The 23,699-nt window shown below is 40.9% G+C and overlaps 1 protein-coding gene across 1 annotated transcript in view; it reads right to left on the reverse strand.

Annotated features, from left to right (window-relative positions):
* Positions 1 to 23,699, reverse strand: part of LOC134338322 (triadin-like) — a 426,556-nt gene that overhangs the window by 22,487 nt on the left and 380,370 nt on the right. Inside the window, exons 41-42 of the mRNA XM_063034074.1 lie at positions 10,060 to 10,083; positions 5,455 to 5,478 (exon numbers count right to left, since the gene is read on the reverse strand). Coding sequence (XP_062890144.1) covers positions 5,455 to 5,478; positions 10,060 to 10,083 — 48 coding nt within the window. The remainder of the gene's footprint in view (positions 1 to 5,454; positions 5,479 to 10,059; positions 10,084 to 23,699) is intronic.

Consider the following 23,699-nt stretch of genomic DNA (forward strand, 5'->3'; position numbering starts at 1 on the left):
TTCGTTTTACTGCAGGTGCTATTGGTGGATGCATATTAGTGGTGTCATTGTGTTAAGCATACTATATAGTTCTACTGATTTAGTGGATCGGTAGTGACAAAAAGATTTAATGCCAACTTCACAGAATTTGTGAAAGACTGACAAATCAAGAAACACGCCTCTTTTACAATATGTAGGTTCAACCAGCTACGTTTGAAGTTATTTCTCCATCTAAATCTGATCAAATTACTAAAAAAAGGACTTATTACTTACGCAAACACGAGGAAATCTGCAGATGCTGGAGTTTTAAGCAACGCAGCAGGCCAGGCAGCATCTATAGGAAGAGGTACAGTCGACGTTTCGGGCTGATACCCTTTGTCAGGACTAACTGAAAGAAGAGACAGTAAGAGATTTGAAAGTGTCAGGGGGAGGGGAACCAAAATGATAGGAGAAGACAGGAGGGGGAGGGATGGAGCCAAGAGCTGGAAAGTTGATTGGCAAGAGGGATATGAGAGGATCATGGGATGGGAGGCCTAGGGGGAAAGAAAGGGGGAGGGGGGAAGCCCTGAGGATGGGCAAGGAGTATAGTGAGAGGGACAGAGGGAGAAAAAGGAGAGAGAGAGAGAAAAATTAATAAAAATAATAATAAATAAATAACAGATGGGGTATGAAGGGGAGGTGGGGCATTAGCGGAAGGTTGAGAAGTCAATGTTCATGCCATCAGGTTGGAGGCTACCCAGACGGAATATAAGGTGTTGTTCCTCCAACCTGAGTGTGGCTTCATCTTGACAGTAGAGGAGGCCGTGGATAGACGTATCAGAATGGGAATGGGACGTGGAATTAAAATGTTTGGCCACTGGGAGACCCTGCTTTCTCTGGCGGACAGAGCGTAGGTGTTCAGCAAAGTGGTCTCCCAGTCTGCGTCAGGTCTCGCCAATATATAGAAGGCCGCATCAGGAGCACCGGATGCAGTATATCACCCCAGCTGACTAACAGGTGAAGTGTCGCCTCACCTGGAAGGACTGTCTGGGGCCCTGAATGGTGGTAAGGGAGGAAGTGTGACGGCATGTGTAGCACTTGTTCTGCTTACAAGGATAAGTGCCGGGAGGGAGTTTGGTGGGGAGGGGGGGACGAATGGCCAAGGGAGTTGCGTAGGGGGCAATCCCTGAGGAAAGCGGGGGGGGGGTGGTGGGAGGGAAAGATGTTCTTAGTGGTGGGATCCCATTGGAGGTGGCTCCATCCCTCCCCCTCCTGTCTTCTCCTATCATTTCGGATCTCTCCCTCCCCCTCCCACTTTCAAATCTCTTACTATCTCTTCTTTCAGTTAGTCCTGACGAAGGGTCTCGGCCCGAAACGTCGACTGCACCTCTTCCTATAGATGCTGCCTGGCCTGCTGCGTTCACCAGCAAATTTTATGTGTGGGACTTATTACTGAGTTCCCATCATTGCTCTTCAGGTAATTTTCAAGCCAGCTGGTTAGAGCTCCCCATAGAAGGAGCTAAGGGTTCTCTCGGACAATGCCAGAGGGCATGGATTGAAGTTGAGAGGGAGTAGGTTCAAAGGGGATGTGAGGGGTAAGATTTTTACTCAGAGACTGGTGGATGTCTGGAATACGCTGCCTAGTATGGTAGTAGAGGCTACATTAGAGGTTTTTTAAGACACATTCAGATAGGCACATGAATATGAGGAAGATAGAGGGATATGTACATTGTGTAGGCAGGATGGATTACTTTTTGGGGGGCTTGGATTTACTTTTTAGAATACTTGGCACAACATTGTGTGCCGAAGAGCCTGGTCCTGTGCTGTAATGTTCTAATGGTGAAGCATATGTCACCAAATACATTTTTGTAATCCTGATACTTGGAATAAACCTGCCTTTGCCACAGAGCACAACCAGAATCACCAATAAGGATCACAAGACGTTTAAAATGAAATTTTCCTTTGTCACTGAATTCTTCCCAAGTGATTGTGCTCAACGTCTTTAACATTTTGTCCTAAACAGTGGGATCAAAAAATCACAAGCTTTCACCATACATTGCTAGTTTACTAAGAAAATAAATGAGGTCTAATTATCATTTTTGATGATGTCACATGATTCCAGTTTGGAGTCATAGGATACTACAGAATAGGAAAAACCCCCATGCCCTTTCTAGTTTGCGAAAAAATTATTAATCTGCCTCGTCCCATTTCTCCACCTACACCTCCTATTCAAAGTATTCCAGACATTTAAAGTTCAGCCAAGGATCTTGATTGAAATTTGAAATAAACACAAAGTAAAGATCATAAAATGCTTTTGGATTATTTTGACAAATGAAGGAGTTCATATTCATAAACTCCCCAAAGATCTTTCAATGATGAGGTACAAACAGTATTCCTATTTTGGCAAATGTGGCAGCCACCACTGAGTTCAGGATCGTAAAATCACATAGGTTTATGGCACAGGAATACAGTACTGCTCCATGCCAATGAAAATACCTACATCTATTCTTCAGTCTTATTGATTACAGAACGTGAAATACTCATACAGATACAGATTAGCTGCTTTAGGGCTCCCCTACAATATTTTCAAGTAAAGCGTTTCAGACCTCTATCACATTTTGCAGGATTCTTTCTGCCTCAACTCACTTCTAATTATTTTACCAACTAGACTTAAATCTTCCTCCTCACCTCATTTAATAATCAGTCTGTTAAAGGAAATAAGTCCTTCCTAATCACCCTTCCTAGGCATTTCATAAGTTCATGTAGTTCAATTAAATCACCCGTCAGCTCTTTTGTTCCAAAGAAAACAGCCTCAGTTTGTCAATTATTTCCTCATAAATCAACATCTACAGTCTAGCAACCTCCATGCTCTCTCTACTGCTGTCACATCCTTCTTCAGTGATGGTCATTGGTATTGTAAAAAGTAATCTCTTTGTGGGTTAATTAGTTTTCCATTCAGTTGTAGAAAGATATTTCTGCCATGATCAATACATGAAAATGTTTCACAAGCTTTCTTAACCATCTTATCAACTCATTCTGCTACCTCAGGGATCCCTGGCATCTCATTTCTTCCACATTTATTAACATTCAGTTATAGTTTATTTCCCTGTTTTGTTTCTCCTCTGGAAATTTTTGCTTCGTAAATCCTTGGATTGAATTTGTTCTTTCTGCCCACCTGAGCAGTGCATTAATATTTTCGTAGACTATTCAGCTTTCTCCCACATTATGGACCACAAATCTCTTAAATGTCAACAAATGTCTTAATAACAAAGTCCAGTATTTGCCTCAATTTACCTTCACCTTCATCAACTTAAAATATTACCTCAGTTTTCCTCTTCACGGAAATTGCCTGACCTGCCTAAAAAGGCTTTGCAATTGGAGTATAGTTTATGGCTTACATTTGGCTGCAATCATGTTCTTAAAAAAACAGAAATACAAGGTTTAATTGTGTAAGCATTCATTTACGCAAAGCAATATTTCAACTTCCCGAATATTAACCAAATTTTCTGACAACTCATTAGTTTAGTCACCAATTGCCTTAGAGGGGGAGTGCCTAGTGCTTTTTGTCCAAGGTGCCTCTCCCAACGCCACAGGAAACAATTTGATTGGCATATTTTTGGCTACCAGATGATTCTGTTTCTAATGTGCTTAAAGCAAAAATTTAAATTTCACATTAAATGCAATATACTTGGTAAATATGCTAATTTTACAAGGAAGTTATATTCATTTTAATGTGCTTCTTGGAGAAGTGTGAATATTTTTTTCTTAAAATTGTAAACAAAACCTCATCCTTTACTTCTGAAATATTAACCAAATTATCTGAAAGCAACACTAGCTTAATCACCATGGACCTTTGGAGTTCATATTCAGTAGGAAGAACATAAACTCCCTATTAGAACTGAAAACCTGACAGGCATGCTACAGCATTAAAAACTGCACAGCAGGAGAGAACTAGCGAAGGAAGCCTGTCGGGGCACATTGCCCGAGGACTGTTCTGGTTGTTCTAACTCGCACCCACACTCCAACTTCTGTGGAGAAAAAGGTCAAATCTCACATTTGGCAAACATTTTTAGTGAAGATTGCTCTTCACACTATACAGTAAAAATCTGGTAAACTACTGTACAATTATCTGAAAATCCCAAAGCTCAATGGATAATATTTTCTCCATTCCTTTTCAACTTGTCAGTTCTCCAGTTCTAATGCTCCCTTTGATCCCACAGAAGCCCCAGTCCCCACGATCCATTCTGACCAACCGGAGCCCTGGTTCCCTCATTCCCTTTAAATTTACCTGCATCTTTGAGAAATTTAATATGCTACTGTGTAACATCTAAAAAAAAAAGGGGAATTAAGAAGTTAGAGGGCATTGATTAGAGTAATATCTATTAGCCTGGTAATCTGTCACCCTGGCATCACTAAAGTCCTCAGCATGCTTGATTGTCAGGGTTTTACTATACCAGAAAATCTCCCTGTTTCATTATAATGGTATCTGAGTGTCTGCCTAACTATTATATTAGTCTATTCTTTCAGCCTTGTCAGATATGCACCGTGGTCATGCATGTCAATGGCAGCTATAATTAACTGCTTGGCCAAGGCTCTCAATAAGTTTTCTTTTTGGTTTTATCCGTGAATCAAGTGGAACCGTATTTGGAGGTTTCAGCTCAGCAGAGGAAAATATTCCAGGCTTTGTTCTCTGCTATGCTTTTGCCGCATAGGAAATAGTTTCATGTACAGGGTGCTCCAGCACAGCTGCCACTTCTTCAGTGTCATCTGCTGTGTGGGCACACCGGGGCAATCGATCAGGCAGTGAGAGGGATCCCAGTGGGGATGTCGCCAAATGAGGATCATTGTGTAGTTCATACTTCAGTAATATTTGAGTAACATTGTAAACTTATTGGTTGATTAGGCATTCTTTGTTGTTTACATTATTCAGTGCGGGTTATACGCAAGGATTACGTGAACAGCATTAAGTCATTACGCCACTGCATCGTAAGTGTGTGCCTAACTAAATAACTGCAAAGTAGACACGTTATTCCCCAGCACCATGTTTTGTGTTCAATTAGTTTTATGTTTTGGAGTTACAAAGTATAACAAGAGTCTTCTCCCTTCACATTTGGTAGTAGGTTGGCGAATGTTACATGGAGCAGTCCCATGTGACAGGTCTCTGTGTTGGTTCATGGGCCACCAACCATTTCTGTGACCAAAATAAAACTGTTTCTGTTGTTGACTGTGGTATCTTTAAGAAGACGTCCCACAATCCTCCACTAATTCTTTTGTCTTTACAGTACATTATTGATTAGTTTTATTTGAAAACTATTGATATAACAATGAAAATTTCTCCAGCTTTGATGTCACAGAGAGTGATCCAAGTACATCCATTGGCTCCCGAGTAGAAACTGTGCCAAAGCATCTGTACTCGGGAGCCTATCCTGGCAATGAATTAATAACAAGAATGCATTGTAATTGGACTCTCTGTCAAAATTCATATAGTTTTCTTACCTTCTTTTTCATGTTGAATCTTTTCTGGAATCATAAAGAAATTGGCATTAGATAGTTGCATGATTGATTTCTAGGATGACAATTAAAAAGCACCTTCAATAAGTGACCCCAATGTTCTTCTCCGGAGAAAATGTCACCTCGTGTGTAGAGCCCAATGTGGGATCTCTTCTGCAAATATTGACAGCTTGGGAAACTATATGGTATTTTTTTTCTCCTTTTGCACTACTTATTTAATTTAAGTTTTAACAAATATATAATAATACTTCTTACTGTAATTTACAATAATAATATTAATGTATAAACTCTTCTCAGGCTTCCAGCTGGGTACACTTGTCGACTTTAATCGACGTTTTGCTGACAAACTCAGCTATCTTCATCAGGGGTGATGCCTGGGCATGTACTTATACCCCAGTTGCCCGTCCTTCCTGATTGGTTAATCCCCATCCAATCAGGTGCTTGCTGTCCCTCCTTGCTTACGATCGAATTCCAGTTCTTACTTAGAGCGAGACCTTCATCTTTGTTAAAATTCTTTCCCACTAGTTTTATTTCAATGGCTCCCTTCACCAGATGGACTCAAAAGCCATTGGCGTGACACAGTAGTTTTGTACCATCAAAGTCAATCCTACGGCCATTGTGAATGCAATGCTCTGCTACCGCCAGTTCTAAATTAGGTTTCTACTATTATGCATTGCATACTACTGCTGCTGCAAAATAACAAATTGCACGACATACGCTGGTGATATTAAGCCTGATTCTGATTCTGAAACTTCCCCGCCTTTAGGTAGCAATACTTTCCTAGACAACATTCAATTTCTTCTACAAAATGGAGCCTGATATCTACATGGCTGAAAATAGTTGTAGGCTTCCAGCTATGAGGGTGATAGGGGGAAGACTGGGGATATCTGGTGAATTTGTGGAAAAAATAATCAATAAGATAGTAGGCAAGAGTGAAAGGACAATCAAGGGGTGTGGTGATGGTTTGAAGAGGAGTATGATGGAGTTATGAGGAATAACAGCAGTGAGAAAGCTGATTGAAGCAGAGGAATTAGTATTAATTAGAATTAAGATCTAGCGCTCTGCTCTCCCCGGAGAGGACCGAGAGCATGAGCTGCCTCACAGAGATAACCAGAGACAGGGCGCCGGACCATGGTCAACGCTATTTCGAAGCGTCGAGGAAGCCTGAGCGTTAAAGGCAATGTGGAGGAGGTCAGAGGCTGCTCTCCATAGAGGTCACGGGGTCAGTGGCATTCGGACCTGGTGTGGCGGTCACTCTTCATAGAAGGACTGAGTCAGAAAGAAACCTTAGAAAAACTACGGCACAGAAACAGGCCTTTTGGCCCTTCTTGGCTGTGCTGAACCATTTTCTGCCTAGTCCCACTGACCTGCACATGGACCATATCCCTCCATACACCTCCCATCCATGTATCTGTCCAATTTATTCTTAAATGTTAAAAAAGAACCCGCATTTACCACCTCATCTGGCAGCTCATTCCATACTCCCACCACTCTCTGTGTGAAGAAGGCCCCCCCTCAATGTTCCCTTTAAACTTTTCCCCCCTCACCCTTAACCCATGTCCTCTGGTTTTTTTCTCCCCTTGCCTCAGTGGAAAAAGCCTGCTTGCATTCACTCTATCTATACCCATCATAATTTTATATACCTCTATCAAATCTCCCCTCATTCTTCTACGCTCCAGGGAATAAAGTCCTAACCTATTCAACCTTTCTCTGTAACTGAGTTTCTCAAGTCCCGGCAACATCCTTGTAAACCTTCTCTGCACTCTTTCAACCTTATTTATATCCTTCCTGTAATTTGGTGACCAAAACTGAACACAATACTCCAGCTTCAGCCTCACCAATGCCTTTTACAACCTCATCATAACATTCCAGCTCTTATACTCAATACTTTGATTAATAAAGGCCAATGTACCAAAAGCTCTCTTTACGACCCTATCTACCTGTGACGACACTTTTAGGGAATTTTCTATCTGTATTCCCAGATCCCTCTGTTCCACTGCACTCCTCAGTGCCTTACCATTAACCCTGTATGTTCTACCTTGGTTTGTCCTTCCAACGTGCAACACCTCACACTTGTCTGTATTAAACTCCATCTGCCATTTTTCAGCCCATTTTTCCAGCTGGTCCAAGTCCCTCTGCAGGCTCTGAAAACCTTCTTCACTGTTTACTACACCTCCAATCTTTGTATCATCAGCAAATTTGCTGATCCAATTTACCACATTATCATCCAGATCATTGATACAGATGACAAATAACAATGGACCCAGCACTGATCCCTGTGGCACACCACTAGTCACAGGCCTCCACTCGGAGAAGCAATTGTCTACTACCACTCTTTGGCTTCTTCCATTGAGCCAATGTCTAATCCAACTTACCACCTCTCCATGTATACCTAGCGACTGAATTTTCCTAACTAACCTCCCATGCGGGACCTTGTCAAAGGCAAAGTTCATGTGCCCGCTCTCTCCAATGCGAACAGGAGGATGTTTTTGAAACTCTGAGGTTTATGTGATTATTGGACTGTAGTTCATATTGCTTTCCTTCAGTTTTCTTTGCTATCTTTCTTAATGGTGATTGATGTGTGAGTGATTTGTTACTTTTTGTGCGGGAGGGGCTTAGAGATTTGAGGTCTGATGCTCTTGTTGGTGATTATTCTGTGTGGGTGATCTATTCATTTTTGTGTGTGAGCAAGGGAGTTGAGGTTTGATGCTATTGTCACTGTTCTTTTTTGCGAGGGAGGGGTTGGGGGTTTGATGCTATTGTCACTGTTCCGTTTTTGCGAGGGAGGGGTTGGGGAATTGGTGTTTTTGATGTTCTAGCTGCCATTTTCCATGAGGGTGATCTATGAGTTTTTATGCGAGGGAGAGGGGCTTGGGAGTTTGGGGTTTGACGTTCCAGCTGCAGTTTTCTATGTGGGTGATCTGTTAGTTTTTGTGTGAGGGAAGGGGTGGGGGGTTTGGGGTTTATGAGTTTTGTTTCTTTTTCTTTTTCATGTAGAGGGGGTGATGTCTTTTTCTTTCAACAAAACCCACGTTTTTTCTGTATTTCATGGCTATTTGGAGAAGACGAATATCAGAGTTGTATTGTACATTCATAATTTGACAATAGAAGGAACCTTTGAAGTGTAAGGATTTAAGCTTGTTACGCTGATAGAAACTCCTGTGCTATCTGGACAACAATCAATTCTGTAAAGCCACTTACCTTGCAGATTGGTGATTGCTCATTGGTCACAGAAGAGTTCTAGTGGGTGAGATTCTCCTTCAGGTCTTAATATGAATATTATTTTTGTTTCATCCTCACAAATGTGATTTGATTTAATAGGGGTCAATTTAAGACCCTAGCTTTGTTTCTCAAGTTGTCTATCATTGAATCAGTGAGCATGTTTGCTTGCCCAGGTTATTCCTGTCTCCAGGGAGCAATATTGCTCATTTCCTTCCCACTACAAATGTAGAGAATATCAGAGTGGAGGAAACTGGCAATATTGACATCCTCCATCACCATGGAACATAGAACAGTACAATGCAGTCCAGGCCTTTCAGCCCTTGATGTTCTGCCAACCCTTTAACCCACTGTAAGATTAATCTAACCCTCCCCTCCCACATAACCCATTTTACTTTTATCCATGTGTCTGTCTAAGATTTAGTGTGGGCACGTGGCCAAGTGGTTAAGGCATTCGACTAGCGACCTGAAGGTCATGAGTTTAAGCCCCAGCTGAGGCAGCGTGTTGTGTCCTTGAGCAAGGCACTTAACCACACATTGGTCTACAACAACACTGGTGCCAAGCTGTATGGGTCCTAATGGGCCCTTGGACAACATTGGTGTCATGGAGAGGGGAGACTTGCAACATGGGCAACTGCTGGTCTTCCATACAACCTTTCCCAGGCCTGCGCCCTGGAGAGTGAAGACTTTCCAGGTGCAGATCCATGGTCTCGCAAGACTAACGGATGCCTTATATCTAAGAGTCTCTTAAATGCCCCTAATGTTTCCGCCTCTACCATCACACTTGGCAGCACATTCCCCACACCTACCGCTCTCTACCTCAGACATCCCCCATGCTTTCCTCCAAACACCAGCTTACGGTTGTCCATTGTACCTATAAACTTTCGATGTCAAGAGCTAAGTTTAATGTGGAAGGAAATTGTATTTATTCAGGCCACTCAATAAATTCTCACCCAGCCCGGGATAATAAGACTTGCTCTACCTTAAGCTATCCAATATCACAACCAATCTATCACTATGACAAAGCTATTTCTTTAAAAAATGTTTGAGAAGATAACGTGACATTAAAATATACAGGGAAGTGCTTTTGATTTAAAAGACAAGCAAATAAATAATTTGCACTTAGTTTTCAACTCTCAGCAGTTGGCTGGGGATGCCAAGTAATTAGGTATATCTAAAGTGGAGGTTGTTATGTTCTTGATTAGTAAGGACACGAAAAGAAGGCAGGGGATTGGAGTTAAAGGGAAAGATAATCAACCAAGACCAAATGACAGAGCAGACTCAATGGCCCTAATAGCCTAAATCGGCTCCTATGTCTTGTAGTGTTAAAGTCTATATACAAAATACATTATTTAATCAGAATTTTATTACCTGGTTTAGCAACAGCAGGCGTCTCTATAAAATAAAGTACATAGAAATTAATTCACTAAAATGAATATGATACAGATAGTGCACAAAAAGAAATTATTATCCTTTTTAACTTTATATAACTTAACTTCTCCAGTTCTTAATCAAATTCAGGCCCTTGGCCATCCTTTCCCCCTTTAATTCAAAAATATTGTGAATACATTTCTTGTTAACAGTGTTTCTCATTATAAACATTGGAAACTAAGGCTAGATTACACCAGACCAAATTTTACAGTGAACATTTGCAGCTGTAATCCAAATACCAGTTAAGTAAACACGGTCAGTAAAGACTCTTGGCACTGGTTGTGGGAAATTTTAGGGAGGCTTTACATCTTATGTCCTTAGCTTTAGCTTGTGCCAAAACCGCAGCACACTTGCCATTCTGAGCAAAGTGCTCCACAGCAACTGCTGCTTTCAATCATATGAAATTAGCATTTGATAATTATTTCTTATTACATCCGTATGAGGTGGTGATATGCCACAGGTCCATAGAGCCATGTAGATTTAAAGAAGCTAAATTCAAACATCACAATGTAATATTCTCTTTTTCTTTACTAATACAGTAGATTCTGGTTAATTGGGGCACAGCAGGAAGTATTTTGTTCTCCTTTACACTTGTGTAAAGGATTACTGCCTGTGCCACGCGACAGTGAGAGTAGGAATGCGATGAGGTGGAGGATAAATGCGTGGCTGAGGGATTGGAGCAGGAGGCAGGGACTCAAGTTTTTGGATCATTGGGACCTATTTTGGCGCAGGCGTGACCTGTACAAAAAGGACGGGTTACACTTGAATCCTAGGGGGAACAATATCCTGGCAGGGAGATTAGCGAGGGCTACTGAGGTGATTTTAAACTAGAATGGTTGCGGGGTGGGAATCAAATTAAAGAGGCGACGCGAGAGGAGGTTAGTTCACAACAGGGAGATGGGAACCAGTGCAGAGAGACAGAGGGGTGTAAAGTGAGGGTAGAAGCAAAAAGTACTAAGGAGAAGAGTAAAAGTGGCAGGCCAACAAATCCAGGGCAAGCATCAAAAAGGGCCACTTTTCAACATAATTGTATAAGGGCTAAGAGAGTTGTAAAAGAGCGCCTGAAGGCTTTGTGTGTTAATGCAAGGAGCATTCGTAACAAGGTGGATGAATTGAAAGTGCAGATTGTTATTAATGATTATGATACAGTTGGGATCACAGAGACATGGCTCCAGGGTGACCAAGGATGGGAGCTCAACGTTCAGGGATATTCAATATTCAGGAGGGATAGACATGAAAGAAAAGGAGGTGGGGTGGCGTTGCTGGTTAAAGATGAGATTAATGCAATAGAAAGGAAGGACATAAGCCGGGAAGATGTGGAATCGATATGGGTAGAGCTGCGTAACACTAAAGGGCAGAAAACGCTGGTGGGAGTTGTGTACAGGCCACCTAACAGTAGTAGTGAGGTCGGAGATGGTATTAAACAGGAAATTAGAAATGTGTGCAATAAAGGAACAGCAGTTATAATTGGTGACTTCAATCTACATGTAGATTGGGTGAACCAAATTGGTAAAGGTGCTGAGGAAGAGGATTTCTTGGAATGTATGCGGGATGGTTTTTTGAACCAACATGCCGAGGAACCAACTAGAGAGCAGACTATTCTGGACTGGGTTTTGAGCAATGAGGAAGAGTTAATTAGCAATCTTGTCGTGAGAGGCCCCTTGGGTAAGAGTGACCATAATATGGTGGAATTCTTCATTAAGATGGAGAGTGACATAGTTAATTCAGAAACAAAGGTTCTGAACTTAAAGAGGGGTAACTTTGAAGGTATGAGACGTGAATTAGCTAAGATAGACTGGCAAATGACACTTAAAGGATTGATGGTGGATATGCAATGGCAAGCATTTAAAGATTGCATGGATGAACTACAACAATTGTTCATCCCAGTTTGGCAAAAGAATAAATCAAGGAAGGTAGTGCACCCGTGGCTGACAAGAGAAATTAGGGATAGTATCAATTCCAAAGAAGAAGCATACAAATTAGCCAGAGAAAGTGGCTCACCTGAGGACTGGGAGAAATTCAGAGTTCAGCAGAGGAGGACAAAGGGCTTAATTAGGAAGGGGAAAAAAGATTATGAGAGAAAACTGGCAGGGAACATAAAAACTGACTGTAAAAGCTTTTATAGATATGTAAAAAGGAAAAGACTGGTAAAGACAAATGTAGGTCCCCTACAGACAGAAACAGGTGAATTGATTACGGGGAGCAAGGACATGGCAGACCAATTGAATAATTACTTTGGTTCTGTCTTCACTAAGGAGGACATAAATAATCTTCCAGAAATAGTAGGGGACAGAGGGTCCAGTGAGATGGAGGAACTGAGCGAAATATATGTTAGTAGGGAAGTGGTGTTAGGTAAATTGGAGGGATTAAAGGCAGATAAATCCCCAGTGCCAGATGGTCTGCATCCCAGAGTGCTTAAGGAAGTAGCCCAAGAAATAGTGGATGCATTAGTGATAATTTTTCAAAACTCGTTAGATTCTGGACTAGTTCCTGAGGATCGGAGGGTGGCTAATGTAATCCCACTTTTTAAAAAAGGAGGGAGAGAGAAACCGGGGAATTATAGACCGGTTAGCCTAACGTCGGTGGTGGGGAAACTGCTGGAGTCAGTTATCAAAGATGTGATAACAGCACATTTGGAAAGCAGTGAAATCATCGGACAAAGTCAGCTTGGATTTGTGAAAGGAAAATCATGTCTGACGAATCTCATAGAATTTTTTGAGGATGTAACTAGTAGAGTGGATAGGGGAGAACCAGTGGATGTGGTATATTTGGATTTTCAAAAGGCTTTTGACAAGGTCCCACACAGGAGATTAATGTGCAACTTAAAGCACACGGTATTGGGGGTAAGGTATTGATGTGGATAGAGAATTGGTTAGCAGACAGGAAGCAAAGAGTGGGAATAAACGGGACCGTTTCAGAATGGCAGGCAGTGACTAGTGGGGTACCGCAAGGCTCAGTGCTGGGACCCCAGTTGTTTACAATATATATTAATGACTTGGATGAGGAAATTAAATGCAGCATCTCCAAGTTTGCGGATGACACGAAGCTGGGCAGCAGTGTCAGCTGTGAGGAGGATGCCAAGAGGATGCAGGGTGACTTGGATAGGTTGGGTGAGTGGGCAAATTCATGGCAGATGCAATTTAATGTGGATAAATGTGAAGTTATCCACTTTGGTGGCAAAAATAAGAAAACAGATTATTATCTGAATGGTGGCCGATTAGGAAAAGGGGAGGTGCAATGAGACCTGGGTGTCATTATACACCAGTCATTGAAAGTGGGCATGCAGGTACAGCAGGCGGTGAAAAAGGCGAATGGTATGCTGGCATTTATAGCGAGAGGATTCGAGTACAGGAGCAGGAAGGTACTACTGCAGTTGTACAAGGCCTTGGTGAGACCACACCTGGAGTATTGTGTGCAGTTTTGGTCCCCTAATCTGAGGAAAGACATCCTTGCCATAGAGGGAGTACAAAGAAGGTTCACCAGATTGATTCCTGGGATGGCAGGACTTTCATATGAAGAAAGACTGGATGAACTGGGCTTGTACTCGTTGGAATTTAGAAGATTGAGGGGGGATCTGATTGAAATGTATAAAATCCTAAAGGGATTGGACATGCTAGATGCAGGGGGATTGTTCCTGATGTTGGGGAAGTCCAGAATGAGGGCTCACAGTTTGAGGATAAGGGGGAAGCCTTTTAGGACTGAGATTAGGAAAAACTTCTTCACAGAGAGAGTGGTGAATCTGTGGAATTCTCTGCCACAGGAAACAGTTGAGGCCAGTTCATTGGCTATATTTAAGAGGGAGTTAGATATGGCCCTTGTGGCTATGAGGATCAGCGGGTATGGAGGGAAGGCAGGTACAGGGTTCTGAGTTGGATGATCAGCCATGATCATAATAAATGGTGGTGCAGGCTCGAAGGGCCGAATGGCCTACTCCCGCACCTATTTTCTATGTTTCTATGTTTCTATGTACTGGAAATTACATTAAACAATTTGGAATCTTGAATACAGCAGCAGAAGACCACAAACGTACAGTCAGTGACCACTTTAGGTACAGGAGGTACCTAAGAAGTGGCCACTGAGGGTATGTGTATAGTTGAAGCAGGAGGATGTCGCTGGAGCTTATTTTGTCATTGTGAAATAGAAATTTAAATTCTTAATCAATGATTATGGAATCAGTCTGTGGTATATTTATTCCACACCTCAGTTTCATTTCCACGTAATTTTTAGTTCTGTAGAAAAGCCCACATTAGTGTCTGTACAAAATGTACCTTTAGACATCATTACTTTCCTAATTCGATTGATGTTTGCTTACCAGTGTTGGACCTATACCTTGAGAAAGCAACCCTTGCCTCTGGATAGAGATCAGATGATAAACAAACAACTGAACAATATCACACTCGTTTTTGCTCTCCTTTTGCACAACTTCTTTAATTTTTATTTCTGTATTTATTACTATAATTTATAGGGTATTTTTTGTATTGCACTGTGCTGCTGCCACAAAATGAGAATGTCATGACATGTTGTGTTCAATATTGAGGGAAAGTGCAGACACACTGGGCCAGCAGCGTGCAGGCTGTTCAACTGAACTTTATCGATTACTCTGCTTGTACACTATGTGAGATCCTCCCAGGTGGGAGAAGCTAACTGAGTGGCACAGGATTAATCCATTAACTACCACAACATCTCCTCTTCTTGAAAGGAACGAAAAAACTAGGTACAGTATACACTTCCTGTCTATAGAACTGCATTGAAATTGTAGCCACTGAAATCGAGCAATTCAGTTCACTTTATCCATAACACATAACTTATGCTCCCTACATAAACATAGAAAAGAATTACCAATATTATAGCTCTTTCTCTTTGTTTTCATGACTTACTGTATGTTAGCAATGATAAACATGATTCTGATTATAAAAATTGCAGAAGCAGTAATCTATTAATTTTGGCTTATTCTTCATGGTATGAATCTAGCACAGCCTATTTACTCGGCTGCACCCATCCAAGCTGTTTTGATATCGGTTCATGATAAGAATAGTTTTCTTTGTCACATGTACATCGACACAGTGATATGTGTCATTTTGCATCAACGACCAACTGTGTTCGCCTGTCACCTGATCCCCATCCAAAAGCAAGCAGCCCTTTCTCAGGGTGTAGGTGCTACATTGCAGATCAGGTACCACAAACAGTTACTTTTATTGAGCGCAAGTGAAATGAAAATCAGCTACAGTTTCTACCATCCCAATTTCAACATTGCCCCTAATGTCTCCCAATTGCTTTTGAGTTCGTAATTTGAAACTGCATACAATATTCAAAGAACTTTTTGGAAATAACACTGAATTATGATTGGCATCTTTTTGATAAAGGTTAAAGATGATATAAGTCCCTAAGTGAGACACTGGAGGTAGACTTATTAATATATTGAATGCTAATGCCAACTATTTACAAACAAAGTGCATCTTTCTAAAAAAGATTAATTAAAATTCAGTACTGTGCAAAAATCTTAGGCACCCTAGTTATATATGTGTCCCTAAGTCTTTTGCACAGTAATGTAATTGTCTGCTATAATAAAATACACTGCCAAGATTCAGCTGTGATTGTTTTACTGATGTGTGTATCCTAGCAGCTGATTGGAGAAGAGGAAACAGCTGGGAAGAATGGTTTATATAAGATATAGGAGCAGATTAGGCCATTTGGCCCATCGAGTCTGTTCTGCCATTTCATCTTGGCTGATCCAATTTTCCTCTCAGCCCCAATCTCCTGCCTTCTCCCCATATCCCTTCATGCACTGACCAGTCAAGAATGGTATGGAGGGAAGGCTGGTACAGGGTTCTGAGTTGGATGATCAGCCACGATCATACTGAATGGCGGTGCAGGCTCAAAGGGCCGAATGGCCTACTCCTGCACCTATTTTCTATGTTTCTCTGAATCTATCAACCACTGCCTTAAATATATATAAAGACTTGGCATCCGCAGCTGCCTGTGGCAAAGAATTCCACAGATTCACCATTCTCTGGCTAAAGAAATTCTTCCTCATCTCCAGTGATGAAGGGCGCCCCTATTCTGAGGCTGTGTCATCTGGTCTGAGACTCTCCCACTATAAGAAACATCCTCTCCACATCCGCTCTATCAAGGAAGGCCTTTCACCAGTTGACAGGTTTCAATGAGGTCAACCCTCATTCTTCTGAATTTCTGTAAATACAGTCCCAGAGCCATCAAATGCTCTTCATATGACAAGCCATTCAATCCTGGAATCATTTTAGATTGGACTAACCCTGGCTGCTTGTTGGTTTGAGTTGTTCTCCGATCTTGGCACTTTATTTGCAAACATTTTATCACCATGTGAGGAGACATCTTCAGTGTGTTGATTGGATCCTCATATGGTGACAAAACCCTTGCAAATAAATTGCCGAGATCGGAAAGCAATGCAACCCAAGCATGAACCCAAATAATGTAGCAGTACATAGTGCCCTTCACATTGGTAACGTTACATTAGAATTACTTCAATGTATTTTCTTGCATGTCAATGTATGTCATGTAATATGGCTTTAAATCTGGCGGCAGTATTGAAACTTTATTAAGAGTGTCGAACTTGAATTGCATTCTTGAATGTCAAATGAAAGTTTAAATTTAGCATGTGATTACACATCATCCAGGGTGAACAAATGCTAATTTTGCAATTCAATTAAAGCATGTTAACCTCCAAAGCGAAGAGTGCAAATTTGATGACTGACATTATGTAAATGAACATAAACATATAATGAACTGGAGGAACTAAACAGTCATTAAAAATGAAAATAAAACAATAATGCGATAAGACGAAGAACTCCTTTGTCTTCCATTATTTCAAGGACACAATATCAAATAGATTCATACCTCAATTTATAACTATGTCTATAGTGATTAAAATTGTTAATTTTATGTTTTACGAAAATTCTCTCTATAATTACAAAACAGGTACAAAAAAATATGGTAAATGAACTGCTGGAAGCCAACCTTGAAAGGCACACAAATAAAGATGTTCAAGATTATTTTAGCCTACATAAAGCTAGGAATCCCAAAATCCTACATCATGAATTAAGCAAATGCAAAAAAAAAGTATTTGATCTTTGATTATGGAAGTTTTAATTACAGATCCACAAAATTTACTGACTGGATATGTTATTTCTGCCAATTAAAGCAGGTTGTATGTTCGAACATAGTGCATTAGATCAAACGCAAACATGAGGAAATCTGCAGACGCTGGAATTTCAAGCAACACACATAAAAGTTGCTGGTGAACGCAGCAGGCCAGGCAGCATCTCTAGGAAGAGGTACAGTTGATGTTTCGGGCCGAGACCCTTCGAAGGGTCCTGACGAAGGGTCTCGGCCCGAAATGTCGATTGTACCTTTTCCTAGAGATGCTGCCTGGCCTGCTGCGTTCACCAGCAACTTTTATGTGTGTTGCATTAGATCAAATTTTGCTTGGCATATGTTCCACTTTGCCTGTGAGGAGTAATCACTGCTCATTACCACCGCTGGTATTTAGGCCAGCAATGAAGGTTCTCCATCTCTGCCTGTATAGAAGGATCCTTCATTGCTGGTTCCGTAACAATTGTTTTTTGACTAGTCCTGGTTGTTAACCCTGAGCTGAACGCCTGAACATGGTGGACCAGTGGACCAAGCTTAGTCTGGCCTCTGGCTTTTGATTTGTTTGGCATGGGTAACCCTAGCAGAGCCAAAGAACAAGGCCCTGACACTAGCCAGCATAGCTTCCTAGATCATTCAGGCACACAAGCCTCCAAGCCTTAGGACAAGTTTGAGGTCCTCTTGGAGAAATATGTACCAGAAATTACAACATGGAGTTGAACTGACCTCACTTTAAAACCTCAAATGTAAATAGCTGATCAATGAAGATGTGCACCAGGAACACAAGTTGGGGGCATTAACCTTCACGTTTAAAGTCATAGTCATAGAAAAGTAGAGCAGAGAAACAGGCCCTTTGGCCCATCTAGTCCATGCCAAACCATTTAAACTGCCTAGTCCTATCAACCTACACTGGGACCATAACTCTCCATACCCCTACCATCCATGTATCTATTCAAACAAATCTTATTTGGACAAAAGTCTGAGTCAAATTGTTTCTCTCAGCTCTCCTTGAACCCTGCCACTTGCTTCAAATTGATACCACCTGATGTTTGACCTGTCAGCTCAAGTTTCAGCATCACCCAATTAAAGCCTCCACTATCAACCTTCCTGTTTATCAGGAGGTAAGATTTCCACAAAGGTTGTCACCTAATTTCTACTGTAATTTCTTTTCATGGCACACCAGTTGTCTCCTATCCTTTGAAGTATCTTTCAATGGCAAATGCTTATAGGCACCACTGTCTTAGCATGACTGTGGAAATGACTCACGTTTCATAAGGAAACAGCTGTTTGAAAATAAAGATCAGAGTCCTATCACTTGGCAGAATCCAATGGATTATCAGCTTGTTGATTTAATGTTTTTATGAGAGTACATTATACACACAGAAGCTATTTTATTAGGTAGACATGTACTGTACACCTGCTGGCTAATGCAAATATCTGCTCAGCCTATCATGTGGCAGCAACTCAATGCATAATTCATGCAGACATGGTCAAGAGGTCCAGTTGTTCAGACCAGACATCAGAATGGGGAGAATATGTTATCCAAGTGATTTTGGCCTTGGAATGACTATTGGTGCCAGATGGGGTGGTTTGAATATTTCAGAAACTGCTGATCCCCTTGGGATTTTCAGTCTCTAGCATTTACAGAGAATAGTGTGAAAAACAAATATCTGTGGGTGAAAATGCCTTGTTAATGAGGTTCAAAGAGAATGGTCAAACTGACAGGAAGGCAACAGTAACTCAAATAACTAAGCACAACAACAGTGGCGTGCAGAAGAGAATCACTGCATGCAGGACACATTAAAACTTGAAGTGGATGGACTACAACAGCACCCACTTTAAATACACAGAGTTACTTGACCTCCGCAGTTTTCTGTGGCAATGAAATCTGCAGATTCACCCTCTGGCTAAATAAATTCCTTCTCCTCTCTTTTCTAAGGGGATCTCATATTCTAAGGCTGTGCCCTCTGGTCCTAGACTGTAGGTTTCTTATGAATAAGGCAGAAGAAAATCTGATGGGCAATAAAAATAGGGCAAAATTTACCTTTTGGTATATTTTACCTTGAACCCCATGTAAATGCTTATAAAGCCCAGAGGGCAATGGACCGTTCCTTGATTTCAGTGAAAATAACAAAAAAAAGGGATAATTACTAGAATCTAGAATCACTGTTGTACAATGATAAAATCTGTCCCTGATCTACAAGGAATTAGAGAGTAAAATACTTTATTGAATGGAGAAATAGGTATATTATAAAATATAACTTCCACTGAAATGTGTTTAAAAAGGAATTCAGGGTCTCCAACCAAGAAATGAATGGGTGAAGATTTATTTGGCAATGGTATGAAATGTCATATCTGCTGGAGATAGCGATGTGTTAGCAAAACATTCAGTGTCATCAGGAGTCTGACTGACACATTTGATACTCGGAAAATCTGTGCATGTAATGAGACCTCATTTCATATGATTATCTATGCTGTCTAGAATATTCAACAATGAAACGGTCCACTTTATTGGAAGTATCAGAAATGTGTTGAACGGTAAAATTTACTTTGATTATAAATTTACTTTGAACTTTGGTCTCTGACTTTTGAGTTGTAGGATTTAGACTTAATTTCAATAATCCGTATCAGAGTAGAACATATCAAACATTCAAAGTTCAAAAATTAAATTTATTATCAAGATATGTATGTATATGTTACCATATACAACCTTGACACTCACAGGAAAAAAATGAAATACAATGGAATTTTTACAAATAAACTATGCATAAACAAAGATTTACAAATGGCTAATGTGCAAAAGATGGCAAACAGCAAAAAAAAAATACTGCTAGCATGTGTTGTAAAGAGTCCTCGAAAATTAGACTATGGGTCATAGAATCAGTTCAGAGTGGTGACTGAAGTTATCTATGCCGGGTTCAGCATGGTTGTAGGGTTTCCTGCACATGGAGCCTGAAGTTTCTGTACCTCCTGCCTGATGGCAATTGTAAGAAGAGAGCATAGCCAAGATTATCTGGCTGAATAAATGACTCATTACCTGGGCAGCATACTTTTTATCCAAATACTTTGACACATAGTTTTAGATTTGAGAGCTCTTTCAACTTCATTGTTCACTCTAGACCTGGTATTCTCTAGTACCTCCAGGAAGTTTTCTGCGTTTCCATCCATATAGACAGACATAGAATACTTACTTAAATTGTCTGCCCTGTCTTTATGACCCAACAGATTTTCTTTTGCCTTATCCAATAAGGAATCTACAGTCTGGGACCAGAAGGCCCGGCCTCAGAAGAGAAGGAGATCCCTTCAGAACAGAGGTGAGGAAACATTTATTTTGCCAGAGGGGTAAATCTGTAGAATTTATTGCCACAGAGAGTTGTGGAAGCCAAGTCATTGTGTGCATTTAAAGTGGAGGTTAAAAGCTTCTTGATTAGCGAGGGCATCAAACATTACTTGGAGAAGTCAGGAGGATGGGGTTGAGGGGGATAATCAATCAGCCAGGATGGAATGGGATGAATGGTCCGTTTCTGCTCCCATGTTTCATGGTCTTCTGGTGTAACACCATATAAACCAGCCTGCATTGCTTATGGTTAATCCTTAAAGGGAGGTGTATTGTGTCTAGAAAAAAGAAGTGGCTGCTCTCCATTTGCATGCAGAGTGCGACTTTAAGGACTGAAGCCCTTCCTGGACGGCCGAGCAGCAGAGTCAGTGGCTGTGCAGGCATTAACCAGGACCTGCTGACAATCACACAGGTCATACACTTCGTTTTTTGGGGGGGCAACATACTCTAATATTATTACACACCTGCTTTTGACCAATTTTGTGATCTTTTTAGATGGACCCAATTGTATTAGCACTAAGCACAACAATGTCAGTTCACAGGAAATATTAGGTTCAATCCAAATTCTAGCCAGCTATCTTTCAAGTTCCTCGCACTTCCCTTGTGATGCAGCATTTATGCTGTGTAGATTTCTCTGGATGTCAATTAGGACTTTATCTACAGTGCTCTGGTACTTCTAGGCAGCAACTCTAATTGAGTATTGTAGCTAAAGTGACTGGTGTAATTATTCAAATTGTTCTATGGCTGAATATTAAACATGCCCCAGCTTGCTTTTTAATGTATCTATTTATAACTGAAGAACCTACATGAAAAATAGCTGTATAAAATGCTTATTAGTTATGTGATTTTTCAGCTTCTTCAATGAAGGAAACAATGTAAATGTTACAAAATTTACAACAGACTTTAGCTTGCAAAGCATGTACCCTGTTGTACATTTAATCCATTGAAGCAATGTATTTAATTGGAAAGTACTTGGAGCAAGGTCAAGCCAATTTATGCTTTGGTAGTAAGTGGATCTTGACATACTATGTACAGTTATGAGTGCGATGCACTCTCCCTGAGAAAAAGAAATTGTAGTTTCAGCAATAATGTCCTCAGCTATGCCTGCTAAAACCTCTTTCCAAGACGTTACACTGATGCAATTACTTAATTGGATTTATGCTTCATGTGACCTTCCACCCTCTGAAATAATTTGTTTAGCTTGCAAATGGCCATAAATTAACACAATGAAGAGATCTACTTTATAATTCCCCTTCTTCCTCCCTCCCCCTACCTTGAAGTAAATGAAAATATCTAAGGTAGACACATTGTCAAAGGAAAAAATTGTTTATGAGGTAAGCATAGAAAAACACAGAAAACATGGAAAACCTACAGCACAATACGGGTCCTTCGGCCCGCAAAGTTGTGCCGAACATGTCCCTACCTTAGAAATTACTAGGGTTACCCATAGCCCTCTACTTTTCTAAGCTCCATGTACCTATCGAAAAGTCTCTTAAAAGACCGGCTGCCCCTTCCACATGCTCACCACTCTCTGTGTAAAAAATTTACCTCTGACATCTCCTCTGTACCTGCTCCCCAGCACCTTAAACTGTGCCCCCTTGTGACAGCCATTTCAGCCCTGGGAAAAAGCCTCTGACTATCTACACAATCAAACCACTTAATAGTTTCTTTCTTTCAATATGTAATTCTATAACCAACTTACAGCTGAATAGCGTATAAAAGTATAAATAGAGTTTTTATTTGAATTGCATGTTGGAGAATGGAAAACAATTGTATCGTAATTGTTCCCTTAGGGCAGCACAGTAGTGTAGTGGTTAGCACAACGCTTTACAGCACAGTCAAACCCCAATTCAATACCTGCCACTGCCTGTGAGGAGTTTCTATGTTCTCCCTGTGACCACGTGGCTTTCCTCCAGGAGCTGTGGTTTCCTCTCACAGTCCAAAGGCATACACGTTAGGTCCTGACGAAGGGTCTCGGCCTGAAACGTCGACTGTGCCTCTTCCTAGAGATGCTGCCTGGCCTGCTGCGTTCACCAGCAACTTTGATGTGTGTTGATACACGTTAGTCGGTTAGTTGGTCATTGTAAATTGTCCTGTGATTAGGCTAGGATTAAATCAGGGGATTGCTGGGCGGTGTGGCTCAAACAGCCTACTCTGCGCTCGATCCCAATAAATAAATATCCGAACAAAATGGCACAGAGTTCAGCTGTACAGGTAAAATGGAAGAATTTCAGCTGTTATTTCCCCCTTACCCATCCTTCATTGACACACATTATGACACCTTCAGGAAAGTTATTGGCCACGATGTGTACCAGTTTATCCTCTATTTTATTTAACTTGAATAAAAAGCTGTAAAAATAAAATCTGGCTCTCATTATGCTGTGCCTTTCCTCTGGTTCCTCAGTCTCTCCTATAAATGAAGAAACCAAAATGTGCAGTATTCAATGATCAAAGTATATCTTGACTCAACTTCCTGCTTTGTTTCACTGACGTACTGTACTTTCCTCAGATAATGTTGTTGTATACATAGAGACAAGCCCTTTCAAAGCTTCTGAGGTCCCTTTTACTGTTACTTGTTTTTTGAGATACAGTGTGGAATAGGCTCTTCCAGCCACCCAGCAACCCCGGATTTAACCTAATGTAATCACGGGATAAATTACAATGACCAATTAACCTACCAACCGGTACATCTTTGGACAGTTGGGGGAAACCGGAGCATCTGGAGAAAACACATGCGGTCACAGAGAGAACACAAACTCCTTACAGGCAGTGGTGGGAATTGAACCTGGATCATGGTACTGTAGAGCATAGTGTTAACTGCCATGCTGCAATACTGCCTAAAGGCAGACATAGATGAGAAGTTGCAACAGCATAGAATCTACTGCTGAGAACATAGTCTGCTTGCATTTACCCTGTCCATACCCCTCATTATTTTGTATATCTCTATCAAATCTCCTCTCAATCGTCTCCATTCTTAGGAATAAAGTGATTAATCACACAGTGATTATGAATTTTGTCTATTTTTTTTAAAGTAGCAAGCTCCAGGTTAACATAGCTAACATTGATTTAAACTGTCCAGCTACTTCCCAACGAAGAGTTGCTTTTGCAGCTGGAACCA

This window comes from Mobula hypostoma, chromosome 2 (assembly GCF_963921235.1).
Source record: "Mobula hypostoma chromosome 2, sMobHyp1.1, whole genome shotgun sequence".
Taxonomy (NCBI): Eukaryota; Metazoa; Chordata; class Chondrichthyes; order Myliobatiformes; family Myliobatidae; genus Mobula; species Mobula hypostoma.